This window comes from Pongo abelii, chromosome 12, assembly GCF_028885655.2.
Source record: "Pongo abelii isolate AG06213 chromosome 12, NHGRI_mPonAbe1-v2.0_pri, whole genome shotgun sequence".
Taxonomy (NCBI): Eukaryota; Metazoa; Chordata; class Mammalia; order Primates; family Hominidae; genus Pongo; species Pongo abelii.
The window spans coordinates 26,447,254-26,472,758 of NC_071997.2; the positions used below are offsets into that span (position 1 = coordinate 26,447,254).

Below are 25,505 nucleotides of genomic sequence, written 5' to 3' on the forward strand. Positions count from 1 at the left end.
AGAGGGAAGGTGTCAGGAAGGACATCAGCAGGCTATTTTAGTTGCGTGCTCAAACAGGGCAGGCTGCCTCTAGCTCTGGGCAGTACACACCACAGGAAGCAAAGGGAGAGGGCACTCCTTGGACAGACTTTCTCACAGACCTCATAGGAACAGCTTGTCTTCCTTCTCACCATCCTCCGTTCCTTTGGTGACATGAGCAGAATCTAGACCATGGAAAGTACATGACTATTCGTAAACTCACAATGTGTTGCTTTTCTATACTATGTAACAAATTACCACAAACTTTGAGGCTTAAAGCAATGCCCGTTCATTATCTTACAATTCTGTAAGAATGCCTAGTTTATCTGCTCGAGGTCTTGCAAGGAAATGCAGGTGTCGGCAAGATGTGTCCTTATCTGAAACTCAAAGTTCTTTTAAGTTCATTCTGGTTGTTGATAAAATTCGGGTTGCTTTCAGTCTTTTGCCATATGACCCTACCATTTTCAAAAGCAGCACGAAGAACCTCTCTTGCATCCAATATCTCCCTTACCTCAAATACGCGACATTTCTGTTTCTGATTGCTAAAGCCAGATTTTAAAGGTTCATGGATTAGGTCAGGCTCACCCAAAAAAAATCTATCTCAAAGGTCAATTGATTTGGGGCCTTAGTTACAGTTTCAAAATCCTCTATAGCGACACCTAGATTGGTGTTTGATTGCATAATTGGGAGAATGTATGTACAGGTACATTAGAGGCCAGAAATTTTTGGAATTCTGGTCTATCTTAGAATTCTGCCTATCACAAGCAGGATATATGACTACTTGGCTGAACAGGTAAAATTTAAAAATAAAACAAAGATTTCCAAATGCCTGCCAGTGCTGGTCCTGTTTGTTTCCATTACTGGCTGTCCAAAGACAGAAGTAGGGCCAAAAGGGACAATGTGAGGTATTTATAAACCAAGCTGAAGCAGGCATACAGCTGTTCTCTGTGCTGTTGCAGCAGAACTACGAACTGTCCATATTTTCGAATAGTCTGAGGCTCAGAAGAATTAGAAAGCAGCAGCTATGAATTAGAGACTAGCCTGGAGAGTAAACTGCAATTTTGTGGTCAAGGGCAAGTTTCCTACACCACAGAAAGATGACACTGCAGTGCCAGGAAACAGCTGAAGAAATGGCTTAGCAACTGCCCTGAGGCAGACCTTATGAATGACAGTGACACAGCACTCTGTTAAGCATAGTTTTGGGCAGGAAGTTGGGCCAAATCAATATGCAGTACTTTGTACCACTCAATTACTGCAAAATACTACTATCCTCCTTTCAAAAACATTTTAGATTGAAGGCTGAGCTGGGGAGTTGATGTAAAATCTTTTAATGGAAAGACTGGGTAGGTAGGAATTGAAAAGCTAAGAGGCACCAAGTATCCCTTTAGGGGGCCTATTTGATTTTCTTGGAATACCAAAAAGTCATCAGAGAAAAATGCCTTTCATAAACTACATTTATCTTGACAATAAAGACATCTATTTTTAGCAATAGTCTATTCAACGTCCATTTTTTTTTATAGCCATGAAGTACCTACTTTAAACTTTAGATCTGAAATCAAGATTTTCTGAATATTTTTCTGAATATAATAATTATATAAGCCAAAGATTTTAGTAAACCAAGTTTCTACCCAAAGCATCTTTTACAGCCTGCAATGAATGTCTGGAGTGAAACCGCCTTTGCAAAATTAGAACAGTAAGAGAAATCTGACATACTTGACTCCATCTTGCTTCTGACCTCCAAGCTGTCCTTTGTCATTTCTGGGAACAGGCAAAGCTAACTTTGGGAGGAATTTAGTTTATAGTTTAATGTTAAAGCAAGGATGATAATAACCTTTCCCAAAACGAAACTGCTTCTGAAAACTAATGAAAGGCCATGAGGTTAGGGTTATGAGAGGGGCCTGAGATAACTGGACATTGTCTGGGAGATCATAAGATTTCTAAGTTTCCCAATCACTCCTGTAGGAAGCATTACTACTACAGAACCTAAGATTGGTCTTTTGAGAGATCCTTTCAGACGTTTGCATTTCTGATAACTGGCTGACTCAACCGGTCCTGTGGCCCCCACCCAGAGGCTGACTCAGAGCAGGAGGACCATATTCCACACCCCTATGATTCCATCCCCAACCAATCAACATTCCTCATTCCCTAGCCCCCTGCCCACAAAACTATCCTTGTAAAACCCTAATCTCCAAGCCTTCAGGGAGACTGATTTGAGTAATAACTCTATCTCCTGTGTGGCTGGCCTCATGTTAGTAAAACTCTTTATTGCAATACCATGGTCTCAGTGAACTGGTTTTGTCTGTATAGCAGGCAGGAAGAATCCATCAGGTAATTACAGGAGTTGCTATGGAAACAGAAAAACATTTAACAGCACTGGCATAAAAATGGGGCGGGGTGGGGGGGAGTGGAGAATGGGAGGGGAGCCAGTGGTGTCTAGATTGCCCCATGGGATTGTTACAAGAAGAGAGGAGGAGAGAAAGGAGGAAAAGAAAAGAGGGGGAGGGAAAGGGAGGGAGGGCAGAGAGAATAAAGGTAGGCTTAAAGAATAAATTTAAACAAAAAGTCTGAAAACAAAGAAAGCTAATTTGATCTGTTTATTGTGAAACAAATTCTAGAGGGGAGTAGGAATGATCAGGGTAATGACAGGAGTCAGCACTGGGGTCAAGAAAGAAGCAAGGGAAATTCTAGATGCACCCTTACTGAAGGGCCTGATACTTTTTAGAAGATGCCATGAGTTAGAAAGACTCTAACTCCATTTTTGATATTCAGCTGTTGATAGTTTTCAAGCCCCAATGATGCCCCTTTACCTTTAGCCCCACACCTTGGCAAGCCAATAAGAAAGCCCTTCTCTCTTGGAGCTAGTGAGAAGTTCCAATCATGCAAACCCATTCCAGCCTTGCTCCCCAACCACAATAAAAACTGATTGCTGGCAAGATGGCCGAATAGGAACAGCTTCAGTCTGTGGCTCCCAGCGAGATGGATGCAGAAGGCGGGTGATTTCTACATTTCCAACTGGGACTGGTTAGACAGTGGGTGCAGCCCATGGAGGGCAAGCCGAAGCAGGGTGGGGCATCACCTCACCTGTGAAGCACAAGGGGTTGGGGAATTTTCTCTTCTACCCGAAGGAAGCTGTCAGGGACTGAACTTGAGGAACTCTGGCACAGATACTGTGCTTGTCCCATGGTCTTTGCAAGCTGCAAACCAGGAGATTCCCTCCGGTGCCTACCCCACCAGGGCCCCGGGTTTCAAGCACAAAACTGGGCGGCTATTTGGGCAGACACCGAACTAACTGCAGGAGTTCTTTTTTTTCCATACCCTAGTGGCACCTGGAACACCAGCAAGACAGAACCATTCACTCCCCTGGAAAGGGGTGCTGAAGCCAGGGACCCAAATGGCCTGGCTCAGTGGGTCCCACCCCCATGGAGCCCAGCAAACTAAGATTAACTGGCTTGAAGTTCTCGCTGCCAGCACAGCAGCAGTCTGAGGTCAACCTGCGACAATGGAGCTTGGTGGGGGGAGGGGCGTCTGCCACTGCTGAGGCTTGAGTAGGTGGTTTTAGGATCACAGTGTAAACAAAGTCACTGGGAAGTTCGAACTGGGCGGAGCCTACTGCAGCTCAGCATGGCCCCTGTGGCCAGACTGCCAGATTTCTCTTCTCTGGGCAGGGCATCTCTGAAAAAAAGGCAGCAGCCCCAGTCAGGGACTTACAGATAAACCCTCAGCTCTCTGGGACACAGCACCTGGGGAAAGGGGCGGCTGTGGCTGAAGCTTCAGCAGACTTAAACATCCCTGCCTGGCAGCTCTGAAGAGAGCAGTGGACCTCCCAGCACAGCGTTCGAGCTCTGCTAAAGGTCAGACTGCCTCCTCAAGTGGGTCCCTGACCCCCATGTATCCTGACTGGGAGAAAACTCCCAGTAGGGGCCAACAGACACCTCATACAGGAGAGCTCTAGCTGGCATCTGGCAGGTGCCCCTCTGGGACGAAGCTTCCAGAGGAATGATCAGGCAGCAATCTTTGCTGTTCTGCAGCCTCCACTGGTGATACCAAGGCAAACAGGGTCGGGAGTGGACCTCCAGCAAACTCTAGCAGACCGGCAGCAGAAGAGCCTGTCAGAAGGAAAACTAACAGAAAGGAATAGCATGTCCACTCAAAGACGCCATCCAAAGGTCACCAACATCAAAGACCAAAGGTAGATAAATCCACAAAGATGGGGAGAAACCAGCACAAAAAGGCTGAAAATTCCAAAAATCAGAAGGCCTCTTCTCCTTCAAAGATCACAACTCCTCGCCAGCAAGGGAACAAAACTGGATGGAGAATGAGTTTGACAAATTGACAGAAGTAGGCTTCAGAAGGTGGGTAATAACATACTTCTCCAAGCTAAAGAAGTATGTTCTAATCCAATGCAAGGAAGCCAAGAACCTTGAAAAAAGGTTAGACAAATTGCTAACTAGAATAACCAGTTTAGAGAAGAACATAAATGACCCGATGGAGCTGAAAAATACAGCACGAGAACTTTGTGAAGCATACACAAGTTTCAATAGCCGAGTCAGTCAAGTGGAAGAAAGGATATCAGTGATTGAAGATCAACTTAATGAAATAAAGAGCGAAGACAAGATTAGAGAAAAAGGAATAAAAAGGAATGAACAAAGCCTCCAAGAAATATGGGACTATGTGAAAAGACCAAATCTACATTTGATTGGTGTACCTGAAAGTGACAAGGAGAATGGAACCAAGCTGGAAAACACTCTTCAGGATATTATCCAGGAGAACTTCTCCAATCCAGCAAGACAGGCCAACATTCAAATTCAGGAAACACAGAGAACAGCACAACAACACTCCTCGAGAAGAGCAACCCTAAGACACATAATCGTCAGATTCACCAAGGTTGAAATGAAGGAAAAAATGTTAAGCGCAGCCAGAGAGAAAGGTCGGGTTACCCACAAAGGGAAACCCATCAGACTAACAGAGGATCTCTCTGCAGAAACTCTACAAGCCAGAAGAGAGTGAGGCCCAATATTCAACATCTTTTTTTTTTATTATTATTATACTTTAAGTTTTAGGGTACATGTGCACAATGTGCAGGTTAGTTACATATGTATACATGTGCCATGCTGGTGTGCTGCACCAATTAACTTGTCATTTAGCATTAGGTATATCTCCTAATGCTATCCCTCCCCCCTCCCCTCACCCCACAACAGTCCCCAGAGTGTGATGTTCCCCTTCCTGTGTCCATGTGTTCTCATTGTTCGATTCTCATCTATGAGTGAGAACATGCGGTGTTTGGTTTTTTGTCCTTGCGATAGTTTACTGAGAATGATGGTTTCTAGTTTCATCCGTGTCCCTACAAAGGGCATGAACTCATCATTTTTTATGGCTGCATAGTATTCCATGGTGTACATGTGCCACATTTTCTTAATCCAGTCTATCATTGTTGGACATTTGGGTTGGTTCCAAGTCTTTGTTATTGTGAACAGTGCTGCAGTAAACATATGTGTGCATGTGTCTTTATAGCAGCATGATTTATAGTCCTTTGGGTATATACCCAGTAATGGGATGGCTGGGTCAAATGGTTTTTCTAGTTCTAGATCCCTGAGGAATCGCCACACTGACTTCCACAATGGTTGAACTAGTTTACAGTCCCACCAACAGTGTAAAAGTGTTCCTATTTCTTCACATCCTCTCCAGCACCTGTTGTTTCCTGACTTTTTAATGATCGCCATTCTAACTGGTGTGAGATGGTATCTCATTGTGGTTTTGATTTGCATTTCTCTGATGGCCAGTGATGATGAGCATTTTTTCATGTGTCTTTTGGCTGCATAAATGTCTTCTTTTGAGAAGTGTCTGTTCATATCCTTTGCCCACTTTTTGATGGGGTTGTTTGTTTTTTTCTTGTAAATTTGTTGGAGTTCATTGTAGATTCTGGATATCAGCCCTTTGTCAGATGAATACATCCTTAAAGAAAAGAATTTTCAACCCAGAATTTCATATCCAGCCGAACTAAGCTTCATAAGTGAAGGAGAAATAAAATCCTTTACAGACAAGCAAATGCTGAGATATTCTGTCACCACCAGGCCTGCCTTACAAGAGCTCCTGAAAGAAGCACTAAACATGGACAGGAACAACCAGTACCATCCACTGTAAAAATATACTAAATTGTAAAGAACATCGACACTATGAAGAAACTGCAACTAACAGGCAAACAACCAGCTAGCATCATAATAACAGGATCAAATTCACACATAACAATATTAAACTTAAATGTAAATGGGCTAAATGCCCCAATTAAAGACACAGACTGGCAAACTGAAAAAAGAGTCAAGACCCATCAGTGTGCTGTATTCAGGAGACTCATCTCACATGCAAGACACATAGGCTCAAAATAAACGGATGGAGGAATATTTACCAAGCAAATGGAAAGGAAAAAAGCAGGAGTTGCAATCCTAATCTCTGATAAAACAGACTTGAAACCAACAAAGATCAAAAGAGACAAAGAAGGCCATTACATAATGGTAAAGGGATCAATGCAACAAGAAGAGCTAACTATCCTAAATATATATGCACCCAATACAGGAGCACCCAGATTCATAAAGCAAGTTCTTAGAGACCTACAAAGAGACTTCGACTCCTACACAATAATAGTGGGAGATTTTAACACCCCATTGTCCATATTAGACAGATCAACGAAACAGAAAATTAACAAGGATATTCAGGACTTGAACTCAGCTCTGGACCAAGCAAACCTAATAGACATCTACGGAACTCCCCACCCCTAATCAACAGAATATACATTCTTCTCAGCACCACATCATACTTATTCTAAAACTGACCACATAATTGGAAGTAAAACACTCCTCAACATATGTAAAATAACAGAAATCATAACAAACAGTTTCTCAGATCACAGTGCAATCAAATTCGAACTCAGGATTAAGAAACTCACTTAAAACTGCACAACTACATGGAAGTTCAACAACCTGCTCCTCAATGACTACTGGGTAAATAACGAAATGAAGGCAGAAAAAAGATGTTCTTTGAAACCAATGAGAATGAAGACACAATGTACCAGAATCTCTGGGACACATTCAAAGCGCTGTGTAGAGAGAAGTTTACACCACTAAATGCTCATCAGAGAAAGTAGGAAAGATCTAAAATCGAAAACATAACTTCAAAATTAGAAGAACTAGAGAAGTAACAGCAAAAAAATTCAAAATCTAGCAGAAGACAAGAAATAACTAAGATCAGGGCAGAGCTGAAGGAGATAGAAACACAAAAAACCCTTCAAAAAAATCAATGAATCCAGGAGCTGGGTTTTGAAAAGGTCAACAAAATAGATAGACCACTAGCCAGACTAACAGAGAAGAATCAAATAGATGCAATAAAAAATGATATAGGGGATATCACCACTTATCCAACAGAAATACAAACTACCATCAGAGAATACTATAAACACCTCTACGCAAATAAACTAGAAAATCCAGAAGAAATGGATAAATTCCTGGACACATACACCCTCTCAAGACTAAACCAGGAAAAAGTCGAATCCCTGAATAGACCAATAACAAGTTCTGAAATTGAGGCAGTAATTAATAGCCTACCAACCGAAAAAAGTCCAGGACCAGACAGATTCACAGTCAAATTCTACCAGAGGTACAAAGAGGAGCTGGTACCATTCCTTCTGAAACTATTCCAAACAACAGAAAAAAAGGGAATCCTCCCTAACTCATTTTATAAGGCCAGCATCATCCTGATCCAAAACCTGGCAGAGACACAACAAAAAAAGAAAATTTCAGGCCAATATCCCTGATGAACACTGGTGCAAAAATCCTCAATAAAATACTGGCAAACTGAAAAGCACATCAAAAAGCTTATCCACCATGATCAAGTTGTCTCCATCCCTGGGGTGGAAGACTGGTTCAACATAAGCAAACCAATAAAGGTAATCCATCACATAAACAGAACCAATGACAAAAGCCACAGGATTATCTCAATAGATGCAGAAAAGGCCTTCAACAAAATTCAACACTCCTTCATGCTAAAAACTGTCAATAAACTAGGTATTGATGGAACATATCTCAAAATAATAAAAGCTATTTATGACAAACCCATAGCCAATACCATACTGAGTGGGCAAAAACTGGAAGCATTCCCTTTGAAAACTGGCACAAGACAAGGATGCCCTGTCTCATCACTCCTATTCAACATAGTATTGGAAGTTCTGGCCAGGGCAATCAGGTAAGAGAAAGAAAGAAAGGGTATTCAAATAGAAAAGGAGGAAGTCAAATTGTATCTGTTTGTAGATGACATGATGGTATATTTAGAAAACCCCATCGACTCAGCCCAAAATCTCCTTAAGCTGCTGATAAGCAACTTCAGCAATGTCTCAGGATACAATGTGCAAAACTCAGAAGCATTCCTATACACCACTAACAGACAAACAGAGAGCCAAATCATGAGTAACTCCCATTCACAACTGCTATAAAGAGAACAAAATACCTAGGAATCCAACTTACAAGGGATGTGAAGGACCTCTTCAAGGAGAACTACAAACCACTGCTCAAGGAAATTAAGAGAGGACACAAACAAATGGAAAAACATTCCATGCTCATGGATAGGAAGAATCAATATCATGAAAATGGCCATACTGGCCAAAGTAATTTATAGATTCACTGCTATTCCCAACAAGCTACCACTAACTTTCTTCATAGAATTGGAAAAAACTACTTTAAACTTCATAAGGAACCAAAAAAGAACCTGCATTGCCAAGACAATCCTGGGCAAGAAGAACAAAGCTAAAGGTATCACACTATGTGACTTCAAACTATACTACAAGGCTACAGTAACGAAAACAGTATGGTACTGGTACCAAAACAGATATATAGACCAATAGAACAGAAGAGAGGCCTCAGAAATAACACCACACATCTACAACCATCTGATGTTTGACAAACCTGACACAAACAAGCAATGCAGAAAAGATTCCCTATTTAATAAATGGTGTTGGGAAAACTGGCTAGCCATATGCAGAAAACTGAAACTGGACCACTTCCTTATACCTTATACAAAAATCAACTCAAGATGGATCAAAGACTTAAACGTATGACCTAGGACCATAAAAATCCTAGAAGAAAACCTGGGGAATACCATTCAGGACATAGGCGTGGGCAAAGACTTCATGACTAAAACACCAAAAGCAATGGCAACGAAAGCCAAAATTGACACATGGGATCTAATTAAACTAAAGAGCTTCTGCACAGCAAAAGAAACTACCATCAGAGTGAACAGGCAGCCTACAGAATGGGAGAAAAGTTTTGCAATCTATCCATCTGACAAAGGGCTAATATCCAGAATCTACAAGGAACTTAAACAAATTTACAAGAAAAAAAGATCCCATCAAAAAGTGGGCAAAGGATATGAACAGACACTTCTCAAAAGAAGACATTTATGCAGCCAAAAGACACATGAAAAAATGCTCATCATCACTGGCCATCAGAGAAATGCAAATCAAAACCACAATGAGATACCATCTCACACCAGTTAGAATGGCGATCATTAAAAAGTCAGGAAACAACAGGTGCTGGAGAGGATGTGGAGAAATAGGAACACTTTTACACTGTTGGTGGGCAGGTAAATTAGTTCAACCACTGTAGAAGACAGTGTGGCGATTCCTCAAGGACCTATAACTAGAAATACCATTTGACCCAGCAATCCCATTACTGGGTATATACCCAAAGGACTATAAATCACTCTACTATAAAGACACACGCACACGTATGTTTACTGTGGCACTATTCACAATAGCAAAGACTTGGAAGCAACTCATACGTCCATCAATAGACTGGATAAAGAAAATGTGGCACACATACAACATGGAATACTATGCAGCCATAAAAAAGGATGAGTTCATGTTCTTTGCAGGGACATGGATGAAGCTGGAAATCATCATTCTCAGCAAACTACCACAAGAGCAGAAAACCAAACACCGCATGTTCTCACTCATAAGTGGGAGTTGAACAATGAGAACACATGGACATACGGGGGGAACATCATACAGCAGGGCCTGTCAGGGGCTGGGGGGCTAGAGGGATAACATTAGGAGAAATACCTAACGTAGGTGATGGGTTGATGCATGCAGCAAACTACCATGGCACGTGTATACCTATGTAACAAAACTGCACGTTCTGCACATATACCCCAGAACTCAAAGTATAATAATTAAAAAAAAACGTAATGAACAAACAAACAAAAAAAACCAAGCCAGTCTTTCTCTGCTCTCTCCAGCCCTTTCTCACATCTGCCTACCATGGTCATCCCCTAGAAGCTTCATTCGGTGAGTACAATAAACTTTTTCATCCTGCTGGTGTGTGTGCATATGTGACATCAACAGCCTTGGTATCTGAAAATTTGGGTGGGGCTCCATCTCATCTCAGCAGGATTAACACCACCCTGGAAGCAGAGAGAAGGCAGTTTCTACCCCTGCTAGTTAGACTGGGGAAAGGCTTGCTTTACAACAGAGCTTCTCAGTGGAGGGAAGACACAGAATGCAAGGCTGAAGAGCAGTCAGCGAATTTCTTCCCATTGCTGTAGGAAAAGGATACCAGCAGTGAGAGAGAATAAGCCAATACACAGGCAGGCGGAAATAAGAGACAAAAGACTCCTGGTGGTATTAGAGCAAGTGAATGCTGTTGTTCCCAGGTGCCAGCTGCATCTCTGACTTTCCTGCAGTATTCCAATATATTATCATTTTTGCCTCAATTAGTTTCAGGTTTCTGTCACTTACAACCGAACAACTACAGCCTTGACCAAAACAGAGGGAGATTAAAAGCACTCCATAATTACTATTAATTTTCTTACAATGTCAATAATGGTACTGTAGTTATGCAGAATGTCCTTATACAGTTGACTCTTGAACAATATGGGTTTGAACTGTGAGGGTCCACACAGATTTTCTTCCGCCTCTGCCACCTGTGACAGCAAGACTATCACTTCCTCCTCAGCCTACTCAATGTGAAGATGAGGTGAAGACCTTTATGATGATCCACCTCCACTTAATGAATGAGAATTTCCTTACTGTTTTCTTAACATTTTTTTTTTAGCTTCCTTTATGGTAAAAATATAGTACATATAATACCTATTACATACAAAATATATGTTAACTGACTGCTTATATTATCAGTAAGGCTTCTGGTCAAAAGTAGGCTATTAGTAGTTAAGTTTTTGGGGAGTCAAAAGTTACATGTGAATTTTCAACTATGCAGTGTGGTGGGGAGTCCATGCCCCTAACCTGCCATGTTGTTAAAGGATCAACTGTATGGCAGTGTGTGCTCAAGAATTAGGAATGAAAGGTCATGAGGTCTGCTGCTTTCAAATGATTCAAAAACAAATGTATAAATATGCAAAAATGGTAACAACCCCTGAGTTTATGTTAAAAGTACATTCATTATTTGTTCTTTCTACTTTCCTATATGTATGAAAACTTCCATAAAAAACTATCTTTAGAGGGGAGACTCAAGGTATGAATAACACGCCCAGCCCTTATGAAGATCAGTGCTTTCAGGAAATGACATGTAGTTCTCCCCAGGTGTGGAGGACATATAAGGAAGGTAAAAAGGCAGGTTTTATAATGAATTTAGCATTTATCCTGAAGGCAAATAGGAAACAATTAAAGGAATTTTGGGGGAGGGGAAGTGGGGAAAACGACATGATCATATTTTGATGTGAAAAACATTTCCCTGTTGACAGCATGAATCCTGAACTAGAAAGTGGCAGGCACATGGTAACAGTCCAGATGAGAAATGATGCGGACCTGAGTTAAGAGGAGAGGGGTAAGTAGTGAGGATTAGAGAACAGACATGAAAAATTCATAGGATTCCTTCCTGGAACGGATTTGACGGGAAGGGGATGGAGTGCTGTGAGGGAAAGGGAGGAATCCAGGAGCCTGAAGATTCTGGCTTGGGTGACTATGGTGGTACCGTTCATGGACTGGAGATACAGAAGAGCAAGACATGGTGAGTTTAGGGTGGTGTTGGAGGCACATGGTGAGTGAGGGGGGATGACAGAGATTGGGAGATTACAGGCATATGCCAAAGGCATGGAAGAGCCCACCCAGTAAGAAAGCGCAGAGTTGGTTGAAATGAGGTGAGGAAAGAAATGCAGCCACACACAACCACAATTTGGGGATACGCAGAGGAACATAAACCCTTGAAAGATAATTTTAAAAATAGCCTCAGGCACAAGAGGAAAACATGGACAGTGGTTCACAAGGGTACAGGCAGGGAAAGATCTGAGAGGGAGGAAGAAGTCAGCGGTGCCAGGTGCCATGCACTTTCAACAGATCAAAGTGTCACCAAAAAAAAAGACCTAAAGTAGGGCAGTTCCAGGGTTGATTAATTTGGCAGTTCAACAACATTATGAAAGATGCAGGTTCTTTCCATCTTTCCACTCTGTTAGACCAACTGCCTTTGGTGACTGCATGGTATCAGTCCTCAGGCTAGAACCCCTCACTGATTGCAAGAAGATTGCCACAGTATCCTAGGCACTGCATGCAGACAGTATCTGGCATTGAAGATGGGTGTTTCTTTCTTGCCACTCTTTTTTTTTTTTTTTTTTGAGACAGGGTCTGGCTCTGTTGCCCAGGCTGGAGTGCAGTGTTGTGATCTCAGCTCACTGCAACCTCTGCCTCCTGAGCTGCCTCCTGAATAGCTGGGACTACAGGCACACACCGCCATGCCCAGCTACTTTTTAAATTTTTTTGTAGGGATTGGGTTTCACTATGTTGCCCAGGCTGGTCTCAAACTCTTGAGCTCAAGCAATCCTCCCACCTCGGCCTCCCATAGGGTTGGGACTACAGGCGTGAGCCACAGCATCTGGCTGTGACTCTTTTTAGAGTAAAAAAAACAATCCTTCCCCAGAAACACCTCAGTTGACCTGCCCTCATATTATAGAGTAAAACTGGGTTACATTCACCCTTGAACAGACCACAAGCAATAATAATGGAATTATTACAACTGACTTGATTAATCAAGATTTACCCCTAAGCTAGGGACAGGGTGCCAGGCCTAAAGGCTGGATAACTGCAAAAAAAAAAAAAAAAAAAAAAGGGGGGGGGTAGATGTTGTATAGGTAGCTAACAGGTATTAAGAGGGGCCATTCTGTATTACAGTATTCTAATCTTTTTTCACTTAATAACATTCATGTTAAAAAGAGCAGTGATTTGTGGGGGCAAAAATAAATGCAGTTAATGCAGGAAAAAACTTGAATCAAGTCGTATGTTTCTGAGAGTGGAAAAAACATACAATAACTTTAAAAGAGGATATATTCTAAAATATCTGATTTCCTTTAGCAGTCACTTTCTGAAGACATTGATAATTTACTTTCTGCAGTGCAAATGTACACATTTCATTTTCTTTGTCCCAAGACTACTTTAAAGTTTCATAAAAAGCACCTTAACTTAAAATTACTAAGCAAATTCTTTCAACCATATCTCTCTTCAATTTTTAGAGTCAGAAGTTCAAAATTTAGGAACCTCTTTGTTTGTATCTATGGGGTAGCTCTGTGATATCAACTTGGCTGGACTGAACTAAAGTCCCCAGAATTCCCTTTCTAGTATGTTTCTGGTTAGGGTGAGTTACAAGTAATATTATCTCCTTAGAGCCAGAAAAGTGAGACAGCAGCTATTCTGTAGCATAATATACCTTTTCCCAGTTATTCAAACACTAACCTAAGTGCTGCTAGGAGAGATTTTGCCAACATAATTAAAGTCCCTAATAGGCTGATTTTAAGTTAATAAAAAGGATTATTCTAGGTGAGTCTGTCCTAGTCACTGGGAAGCGCTTTCAAAGAAAGCTTAGGCCCTGTCTGAGCCAAGAGGCTTCAAACAGCAGCTAGACCTGCAATTTCTCTCCTCTCCTCAGGATCTTCCCTGGATACTTATCTGTGGACAAGAAACTTCAGTCTGTGCCCCTGGGGTTCCAGCCCGCTATCCTCCCTTCCTGACTGCCTGGCCCTGTGGGCTTTGAGCTTGCTTAACCAGCTCTCTCAAATATATAAGCCAATTCCTTATTATAAATCCATGTGCGTGTATATATACATATACATTCATTTAAAATCTGACTGGTTCTGCCTCTCTGATTGCACCCTTACACATGTTGGTTCACACCTGCCCGCAACCCCTACTTCTACAAATCCACTTCTACACTTGCGAGATATAACAAACTCCGCTCAGTGTTCTCTGACTTGATCCAGAAAAGTTTTAAATAATAGTAGAATGGTGGCTCAGTCCTTTTGGGCTGCTATAGCAGAATAAATGACAAATTTATTTTTCATAGATCTAGAGGCTGGGAAATCTGAGATCGGGGTGTTGGCATGGTTGGGTTCTGGTGTGGAGCCTTCTTTCTGGGTCACAGATGACACCTTCTAGCTGGGTCCTCACATGGTAGAAAGGGGACAGTAGCTCTATGGGGCCTCTCTTGTAAGGTCACTAATCCCATTTGTGAGATTAGGTCTGCGCTCCCGACCTAAACACCTCCTAAGACTCCACCTCTGAACACCATCACATCAGAGATTAGGTTTCAATGTATGAATTTTGGGAGGACACAAACATTCCGACTATCGTGAAGTTTGTTTGTTTGTTTCCACTATTTTGGAGCAACATGTAAATCCGCTGCTTTGGGGAACAGTCTTATATAACTATACTCCTTTGCTATGCTTCAAATAAATTTTCTTTACTGTGTCAACTGACCCTTGCTTGTACCGGAGTTCATCTATCCATTCACGCTTCTTCCACAAATCTTCCACAATTTCTCTCAGCTCATGAGATTTCAGGTTCTCTATGACTAGTAACAGTCTCTATGAGAAATCCCATTTATTTCCTCACTGGTCATAGGCTGATTCTTTTATTTCTTTAAGTTGCTCCTTGTTCATGACACCGAACTGTTCTCCATGCTAAAGGTTAACTAAAATCTTTAATATTCTGTATATCCTTTCATTAGGACTCTCTCTTGAGGAAACAGTCATGGCTGTGTTTAAATCATCAGTTTCAGCACTGATCACAAAATAAAAAGTTTAAAACAATTAAAAATAAGTGAATTTAACAAATACAATATACCCATAAATTTTGATGTTCTTTAACACTATACAATAAGAGAAAATTCAATGGAATTTTTAAGTATGCACAATATATTAAGTTTGAAAAGCAGGTTATAAAAATGGTATATTGAGATAATATGGTTAGATTTTTGTAACTCAACAAATAAATACAGATGCTCCCCACTTTTTGTAGGTATTTTTAGTCTCAATTTCATTTATTTTGATTTTGATCTTATTTCCTTCCACTAATTTTTAGGCTTTGGTTTGTTCTTTTCTAGTTCTTTAAGATGCATCATTAGGTTGTTTATTTGAAATCTTTCTAGTTTTTTGATGTAGGATTTATTGTTGTATAAATTTGCCTCTTAATATTGCTTTTGCTGTGCCCCATAGGTTTTGGTATATTGTATTTCTATTTTCATTTGTCTCAAGAAATACTTTAGTTTACCATTTAATTTCTTCCTTCACCCACTGGTCATTCAGGAACATGTTGTTTGATTTTCATGTATTTGTAGTTTTGAATGTTCCTCTTGTTATTGATTTCTAGTTTTAAATTCCATTGTGGTCACATAAGATAGTTGATAAAATTAATTTAAAATTTTTTTTTGAGATTTGTTTTGTGTCCTAACATTTGATCAATCCTGAAGAATGCTTCATGTGTTGATGAAAGAAATGGTATTCTGCAGCTGTTTGGTGAAATGTTCTGTAAATGTCTGTTAGGTCCATTTGGTTGATGGTGTAGTTTAAATCCAATGCTTCTTTGTTGATTTTCTGTCTAGATGACCTGTCCAATGCTGAGAGTGGACTGTTGAAATCCCCAACTCTATTATTGTACTGGGGTCTATCTCTCCCTTTAGAGCTAATAGCTGCTTTTTATATCTGGGTGCTCTAGTGCTAGGTGCATATATATTTCCAACTGTTGTATTCTCTTGCTTAACTGATCCCTTTATCTAATAATGTCCTTCTTTGTTGCTTTTTGTAGCTTTTTACTTGATGTCTGTTTGGCCTGATATAAGTAATGCTACTCCTGCTGGCTTTTGGTTTCCATTTGGATGAAGTATCTTTTTCTATCCCTTCACTATCAGTCTGTATAACTTTACAGATGAGGTGAGTTTCTTACAGGCAGTATATAGTTGGATGTTTATCCATTCAGCCAGTTTATATCTTTTAGATGGGGGAACTGAACCCATTTACATTCAAGATTATTGATAGGTAAAGACTTGTTCTGTCATATTGTTCTCTGGATGTTTTATCGTTTGTTCTGTACTTCCTTTCTTATGGTTTTTCTGTGCTTGGGTGGTTTTCCACATTGATACAGTTTGATTCTTTTTCCTTTCTTTGTGTTTGGGCTCTACCAGTGAATTTTATAGTTTCACATGTTTTCATAATGATGGTTGTTATTTTTTAATTTCCAGATATAAGACTCCTTTGAGCACTTCTTGTAAGGCCAGTCTAGCAGTGATGAATTCCCTTCATTTCTCCTTGTTTGTGAAAGATTTTACTTATTTCTGAAATGTAGCTTTGCAGGGTATAGTGTTCTTGGCTCACAGGTCCCCCACCCCCACTTTAAGTATTTTTAATATAACATTCCATTCTTTCCCAGCCTGTACGTTTTCTGCTGAGAAATCTGCTTTTAGTTTAATGGGAATTCCCTTACATGTGACTTGACACTTTTCTCTTGCTGCTTTTAGAATTCTTTGCCTTTAACATCTGATAATTTGACTGTAATGTGCCTCAGAGATAACCTGTTTGGGCTGACTCTAATTGGAATTCTTTGAGTTTATTGGACCTGGATGTCCATCTCGAATTTCAAGACTTGGGAAGTTTTCAGTTACTATTTCATTAAGTATGTTTTCTATGCCTTTCTCCTTTCTCTTCTCCTTCTGGAATGACCATAATATATTTGTTGACTTCATGGTATACAATACATCCTGTAGGTTTTCTTCACCCTTTTTTCTTTTTTTGTCTGCCTATATTATTTCAAAAGATCTGTCTTCAAGTTCAGAAATTCTTTCTTCTGCTTGGTTTAGTCTGTTGTTGAAGCTCTTGACTGTATTTTTTATTTCACTCATTGAATTCTTCAGCTCTAGGATTTCTGTTTGGTTCTTTGTTATGTTACCTGTCTCTTTGTTGAATTTCTTATTCAAATCATGAATTGTTTTCTTGATTTTGCTGAACTGTAAGTTTTCCTGTATCTCATTGAGATTCTTTAAGATTATTTTGAATTCTTTCTCTAGCATTTGGTATATTTTCTTATGATTGGGGTCTGCTACTGAAGAATTATTGTTTTCCTTTGGAGGTGTCATGTTTCCTTGCTTTTTTATGTTTGATGTGTCCCCATGTTGATTTCTATACATCTGGTAGAAAAGTCATTTCTTCCAATTTTATGGAGTACATTTCACAGGGAAAGACTTATTTGTATAAATGGGTCTTGGAGTGTCAGATTGGTGGGGTGCATTGGCTTTGGTGCATTTGTGTCTAGGTGGGCACTGTAGTATAGGCTCTGTGTACTTTCCTCAGCTGTCAGTCACACTTGACGTCCGCAAGTATCTCAGTAGCCTAGGTTGAGAGAGTCTGTGGTGGTGGCGGTGCAGCTTTGTTGAGGGTGGGCTCACAAGGCTGTTTCTCAGGTCAGGGATGTGTGCATCCACACAGTGGGTCAGGCAGCTTGGAATCTGGCCAACTTAGGGTCTGGCTCTAAACCACAGGGCTGTTACTCTGGACAGGAGCACAAGCACGTGTTTAGTTGGATGGTGTGGGTGTATGCCTGCCAGGAATGGCCCAAAGGGCTGTTTCTCAGGCCTAGCTATCTGTGAAACTGCTTTGTGATGTGTGGATTTATGTCACAGAGTTAAAACTTTCTTTTGAATCAGCAAGATGAAAAAACTCTTTTTGGAGAATCTGTGAAGGGACATTTAGGAGCCCACTGAGGCTGCTCAGCTGAACTGCGAGTTATGTTTGCCAGGGATGGCCCGCAGGGCTGTTTTTCAGGCTTGGGATGGCAGTCTCATGGCTTCTCAGATGGCTTGGGTGTCTGTTGGCTTGGGGTGGCCCATGGGGCTGTTTCTCAGGGTGGGGGTGCAGACACATGGGTGTTTAGTTGGCCTTGAAGTGTGTCTGCCCTATGGGGCTGTTTCTCAGGTCCAGGACACAGCTGCAAGTCTGCTCAGCTGGCCTGAGGATGTGTCTGCCAGGGGCGGCCTATGCAGCTGCTTCTCAGGTCCAGGACGTGAACACAAGGCTGCTTGGCTGGCCTGGGGACATGTTTGCTAGGGGCGACCCACAGGGCTATTTCTTAGGCCTGACACAGGCACAGAGCTGCTCAGCTGGTCTGGAGGTGTGTCTGCTGGTGGTTGCCCACAGGGCTGTTTTTCAGGCCTTGATTTCAGGTGCAGGGCCATTGGGTAGGCCAAGGAAATATCTTGGGGGTGCATTGTGGGGCTCTTTCTTAGGTGCTGAGTGCAGGTATGTAGCTGCTTTGCTAGCCCTTGGGTGTATCAGCTGCTTAGAGGCCAGGGGGTCTCTCTTGCTTGGGCAGGGTACACAGTGGTTTGCTTAGCTCATCAAGGCAGAGTTCTGTGACCGAACCATGTCTGTCTGTGCATTTGCTTTTACCTGCCATTATGGGTTGGTGATAATACTATTTGGTGATATATAAGAGCTTGTCTATTAAAAGAACATATATTAAACAAATAGAATATATTTTATTCACAAGAAGATTTTTAAGTAGTAAAAATAAAAATGAAGTGCTAATCAAAACAGCTAATTATAAGTTCTTTGCTGTTTCCAAAGATTCTCTGAACCAGAGACTACAACATGCGAGTATTTTTCAAGCTTTAAAAGTTAATATTACATGTTAAACTCCTAATAGATACTTACTTCCCATTTTCAAACCGCATTCAGTATCATTTGTTTTCCTGATGACTAGAACATGTAACTTTCCCACAGAGATGTAACACAGGCAAAAGACAAGACAAATGCATGTAAAATACATATAATAGTTTAATGGGAAAGTATAGTCCAAAAATTTTAAACTTACTGTTCATGGAAATCCAGCATCGGTGGCTCAAATCGTATGGGCCTGCAATTCCCCCGGTAGAGAGATATACTGTAAATAAAAAGCAAACAACATAAGAAGCAATTCTTCAAAATATATGTTTCCCCAAACTTTTGTCATAACAATGCCATTTTAAGAAAAATTTGGTCTAACAATCTATCAGAAATGTGCGTTACTTTTTAAATTAGCAGAAACCAATAAAGATTGCGTTTTAGAAAATGAAAAAGTGGGAGTATTTTTCTTCTTCAAAGGTATATGAAAATAGAAAATGCTCAGGCAGACTGAATGTTGAAATTTATTTGGTTGGTATAATTGGTAACGATATACTTTAATAGGTCGCTTGGATTTTTTGATACATGTATGATGAATAAAGAGTCAATACAACTACATACATTTAGCAGACAATATATGAAGACAAAAATCACGATCATATTGTAACTAGAGTGGCAAAGGACTAAACAAAAATGAATTTGGGATAGAAATTTCCAAGAATTGAAATATCGATTTCATCTGAGAGTTTGGAATACACTAGAACTGATCTCTGATGTCCTGGCCTCAATATTTCAGTAGCATCTTCTAACTAACCCACCTGACACCAGAACTTTTCAATAAAACAGATTTCTGAATAGCAAACCTCAGACATCATCAGGGCCTAACACTGATATAAAACATACATGACTTTTGGTGGGGTAGGGGGGGTAGTGGTGGTGGTTCACATGCCTAAAGTGTTTATATACTGAGAAAGGCAGAAATTCAGTCAGCCACTAAGTTTCAAAATAGTAGATTTTGATGTTTTTGTTCTAGGAAATGATGTCAGAGCAAAATCCATTTTGTGAGACTACTTTATTTCCATCATCACTGAAATTCACAGTAACATAAGCTTTGAAATGATATAGTAATTTCATTCAGGATTCAGGAGTCAGAGGAAATATTTAGGATTTAGGAGATATAGGAAATAATTAGAAACAGACAAGGACTTCATAATATGGAGGAAATTTGGCTTTAATTCAATTCTATAAAGATTAAATAATCTGAGTAGTGGAATAATTTGGCTGAAGGTAATAAAATCCAAACATGTTTTTAGCCCTACCAATTTAGAACATTCTTTTGTGTAGCTTGAGAACCCCTCTGCATATGTTGAACAGAAAAGATGACAAACAAAAAAAGAAAGCAAGCACCAAATGTAAGATTATATTTTACTAAAGCACGAAACTAAAGACACCGGGACATGAAGGCACAATTCCTTGCAACACAGTGTCAGCATCTATTCCTTCTTGCTTTCTGCCCTGTCTGTTTCTTAGATGTTACATAACAACAACATTCTTTGGCTCCTTTAAAACAAGAGATGGTCCTCAGCTCATCAGTTTCATTAGTATGAAACTCAAATTTACATAAATCTTAATCAAATCAAGGAAAAAAGTATAAGGCATAACTGTATAAGTCATTAATTCCTATATAATATTATATTCCTATATATAATACATATTCCTATAATATAATATATATTCCTATATATAATATATAATTCCTATATATTAATTCCATGGACTGTTTAGATGTTGGAGAAAAAGGAGATTAAGATACAGTGTTTTTTTCTCACAGAGCCAAGAGGCTGTTCTGCAAATTACAAATGGACATGTCTAAAGTGGCCAGGTGGGGTAAAAAAGTATATACCCCATCCATTCAATACAAATGTATGAATGTGTACTATATGCCAGGTACTGTCTATTGGCTGGGGCTACAGTGGGGAATAAAGAAAAGCGCCTGCTCTCATAGCACTAACATCCTAGTCGGGGGAACAAAAGTTGAATATATTAGGTGAAAATGTGTGTATAAAGAAAAATCAAACACAGCGGGGCTGTGGTTAGAACCGAAAATGCCTCTCTGAGGAGGGACACTGGTGCCAAGACCTGAACGACAGAGATCTAGGGGAAGAAAGTAGGAATGTATTTGGCGAGTTGAACAAGGAGGTTGAAGTGACCACTGTGCAGTGAGGGAAGAGTAGGAGGTAGGAGCTGAGCTCAGAGGTACAAGAGCCAGGTCTCCTTGTAGGAGTATAGATTATTCGAAGTGTAACAAACTACAGTGTTTTTGAGCAAGGAGTAGCATGATCTGACACACATCATAAGGTTAATTCTGGCTACTTTGTGAAGAACCAAGGAAGTTCCTGTAGGAGCCCAACAGTGGGAAGCAGGGAAGTCCTGGAGTGCTCCAGGCAACTGGTGACGGCAGCTACAATCTAGGGTGGCTGCAAGGGAGAGTAGCGAGCAGTGGCGGTTTCTGAATATATTTGGAAGCTTGAGAAAACAGGTTGTGCTGATGGATTGATTTTGAGGGATCAAGGGTAACTCACTCTAAGATTTTCACTGGATACACAGTCATGACATGGGAGGAGTTGGGAAGAGGTAGATTTTCAAGAGTATTGTTTTAGACATTTAAATTCAGATGTCTTATCTAGATGGAGATGTCATAAAGTAACTATACATGGATATTGTTCATATTAAAAAGTTACTGATTTTCACGTACTGATCTTATACCTAATCACCTTGGTGAGTTTAATTCCAACAGTTTGTCTAGATTCTCTCATGATTTTCCACTGCTGCTATATGTGCTGCCAAAACGAGCACTATCTTGGATGATCACTGTAGACAAGTCATCTGCAAGTAACAATTTGATTCTTCCTTTCAAATCCTTAGATAAGTTTTACTTTTTATGTCTTGTGCTAAGATCTCCTGTAAAATGCTTCAAAGATGTGATGTCCAGCAACTGTTACTGTGATATTTATAAAGCGCTCACAGAATGATATAGAGGAAACAGTACATCAAATATGATTCCCTCATAAATAAAAGCATATTTTCAAAACAATACCAGATCTATATCTAAGGAACAGTTTAATATCCGAGTGAGTACGATACAAGTTGACACAGGTACAATCCTATGTTAACCAAACCAAAAATGCAGTAACACAGCTGTCATGTCTCCACAGCTGATTCAAATGGTTCCTATCCATGTTTATTTATAAAGTGCATGGCACTGTTTAGTGCTTTATTAAGAGAAAGCAAATGTCTGCAAATATGTAATATTGAAAAACAAACTGGGGAAGATGCAATATAAAGAATGGTAGCCTTTGCTAATGTCATTGCAGTTTTTTCCCTGATTTTTAAAATTATTATTACTATTTTTGAGAGACAGGGGTCTCGTTATGTTGCCCAAGCTGGTCTCAAACTCCTGTGTTAGAGCCTCCTGAGTAGCTGGGACTACAGATGCAGCATGCCAGTGTGCTGGGCTCACCCTTTGACAATTTCAAAGCAACAAAATCTGAGACATTATGATAGCATATTGCATTATTTTATGCTTTCTGCAATGATTATACATGTTCTGAAGTGTCAATACAATTGGTTTTATAAATTTATATGGAGAAGAATGAAGACTATTTTCTGATTTCAAGCTAGGAAACAACTGAAGAGATACAAGAAATCTTGTGGGAAATGGTCATACTGCTTGTTGAACTGTCAGGTCAAAGTTGAGCAGGAAACTTCCAAATCAAGCTTCTTGGGTCTCTGGGAGTTTAAAATGTTTTCCTAGGATCAACTACTACCTAAACAAAAGATACTCTTTGGCCCAGCATTTTTAAAACAATTGTTTGTGATGTACCTGCATCATAAACACCTACAATGCTTGTGGAAATGCAGATTCTGGGGCCCCACCTCCAGAATCTAATTCCTTGTAAGCAGAATGGACCCCAGAAACCTGCATTTTTAAGCACCCTCACATTTAGGAGCCACTATTTTGCATCTTGATCCACAAACATTACAGCCACAAATAAGAGGTGGGGAAGGAAGTGCCTTAACTAGTAAAACTATCAAAGTCACCAGCAGTTTAAATTGATTTCAAATATGACTTTTATTAAAGAGCCAGCTAAATAAACAGTGATTTAAAAGAAATGAATAGGACTTCTCCTATATGATATATATTCTCCCATAAACACATTTTTAGTTTTAATTTGCACTTCCCTAATGATGAATAATGTTGACCATCTTTCCATTTACTTGGTGTACAATTAGGTATCTTCTTTTGTAAACGTCTGTGGTAAGTTTTTTAACTGGGATGTCTGTCTTACTATTCAGTTGTAAGAGTTCTCTGTTATGCGCTGCAAATATTTTTACCCTGGTCCTGGTTTACCTTTTCCTTTTATTAATGGTGTCTTTTGAAGAGCCTGTTTTAAATTCTGATGAGGTCGAAATGATGATCACTTTTTCTTTTTTGAGATAGGGTCTCACTCTGTCGCCCATGCTGGAGTGCAGTTAGTGGTCCAATCATGGGTCACTGCAGCCTTGACCTCCTGGGCTCAAGCCACCCTCTTGCCTCATCCTCCCAAGCAGCTGGGAATACAGACACACACCACCACAACTAGCTAATTTATTATTATTTTTTGTAGATACAGGGTGTCACTATGTTCCCCAGGCTAGTTTCAAACTCCTAGTCTCAAGTGATCCTCTCACTGCAGCCTCCCAAAGTGTTAGAATTATAGGCGTGAGCCACTGTGCCCGGCCTCATTTTTTCTTTTATGGTATGTGTTTCTGGTATTTTAAAACTTTGTCCAGTTTGCAAATATTTCTATGAAAAGCTTGGTTTTATCCTAAAAGTTTTACACCTTTAACTTTTAGACATGAGCCTATTTATTATTGTCTGTTTTAAGTTAATTGTGGCGATGGTGTGAGTTAAAGATTAAAGTTCACTTTTTCTTTCTCTGTAAATATCCAGTAGGCCTAGTATCATTTGTTGAAAAAGATTTTTTAATACACTTTAAATTCTGGGGTACATGTGCAGAACGGGCAGTTTTGTTACACAGGTATACATGTGCCATGGTGGTTTGCTGCACCCATCAACCCATCACCCGTATTAGGTACTTCTCCTAATGCTCTCTCTCCCCTAGCTGCCCAACCCCCGACAGGCCCCAGTGTGTGATGTTCCCCTTCCCGTGTCCATGTGTTTTCATTGTTCAATTCCCACATATGAGTGAGAACATGAGGTGTTTGGTTTTCTGTTCTTGTGTTAGTTTGCTGAGAATGATGGTTTCCAGCTTCATCCATGTCCCTGCAAAGGGCATGAACTCATCCTTTTTTATGGCTGCATAGTATTTCATGGTGTATATGTGCCACATTTTCTTTATCCACTCTATCATTGATGGACATTTGGGTTGGTTCCAAGTCTTTGCTATAGTGAATAGTGTTGCAATAAACACATGTGTGCATGTGTCTTTATAGCAGAATGATTTATAGTCCTTTGGGTATATACCCAGTAATGGGATTACTGAGTCAAATGGTATTTCTAGTTCTAGGTCCCTGAGGAATCACCACACTGTCTTCCACAATGGTTGAACTAATTTACACTCCCACCAACAGCGTAAAAGCGTTCCTATTTCTCCACATCCTCTCCAGCATCTGTCATTTCCTGACTTTTTAATGATCGCCATTCTAACTGGTGTGAGATGGTATCTCATTGTAGTTTTGATTTGCATTTCTCTAATGACCAGTGATGATGAGCTTTTTTTCATATGTTTGTTGGCTGCATAAATGTCTTCTTTTGAGAAGTGTCTGTTCACATCCTTCACCCACTTTTTGATGTTTTTTTCTTGTAAATTTAAGTTCTTTGTAGATTCTGGATATCAGCTCTTTGTCAGACAGATTGCAAAAATTTTCTCCCATTCTGTAGGCTGCCTGTTCACTCTTGATGATCGTTCCTTTTGCTGTGCAGAAAGTCTTTAATTAGATCCCATGTGTCAATTTTGGCTTTTGCTGCCGTTGCTTTTGGTGTTTTAGACATGAAGTCTTTGCCCATGCCTACATCCTGAATGGTATTGCCTAGGTTTTCTTCTAGGATTTTTATGGTTTTAGGTCTTACATTTTAAGTCTTTAATCCATCTTGAGATAATTTTTGTATAAGGTATAACGAAAGGGTCCAGTTTCAGTTTTCTGCATATGGCTGGCCAGTTTTCCCAACATCATTTATTAAATAGGGAATCCTTTCTCCATTGCTTTTGTCAGGTTTGTCAAAAGATCAGATGGTTGTAGATGTGTGGTGTTATTTCTGAGGCCTCACTTCTGTTCTATTGGTTTATGTATCTGTTTTAGTACCAGTACCATGCTGTTTTGGTTACTGCAGCCTTGTAGTATAATTTGAAGTCAGGTAGCATGATGCCTCCAGCCTTGTTCTTTTTGCTTAGAGTTGTCTTGGCTACGTGGGTTCTTCTCTGGTTCCATATGAAGTTTAAAGTAGTTTTTTTCAATTCTGTGAAGAAAGTCAATAGTAGCTTGATGGGGATAGCATTGAATCTATAAATTACTTT

At 40.0% G+C, this 25,505-nt stretch overlaps 1 protein-coding gene across 6 annotated transcripts in view; it reads right to left on the reverse strand.

The window, feature by feature from the left end:
• The window catches only part of TMEM131 (transmembrane protein 131), a 241,469-nt gene that overhangs the window by 111,746 nt on the left and 104,218 nt on the right, over nt 1–25,505 (reverse strand). For all 6 annotated transcript variants that reach the window (XM_024242528.3, XM_063713349.1, XM_024242527.3 and 3 more), the window contains one exon: nt 19,139–19,207. In XM_024242528.3, the coding sequence (XP_024098296.2) occupies nt 19,139–19,207 (69 nt within the window). The remainder of the gene's footprint in view (nt 1–19,138; nt 19,208–25,505) is intronic.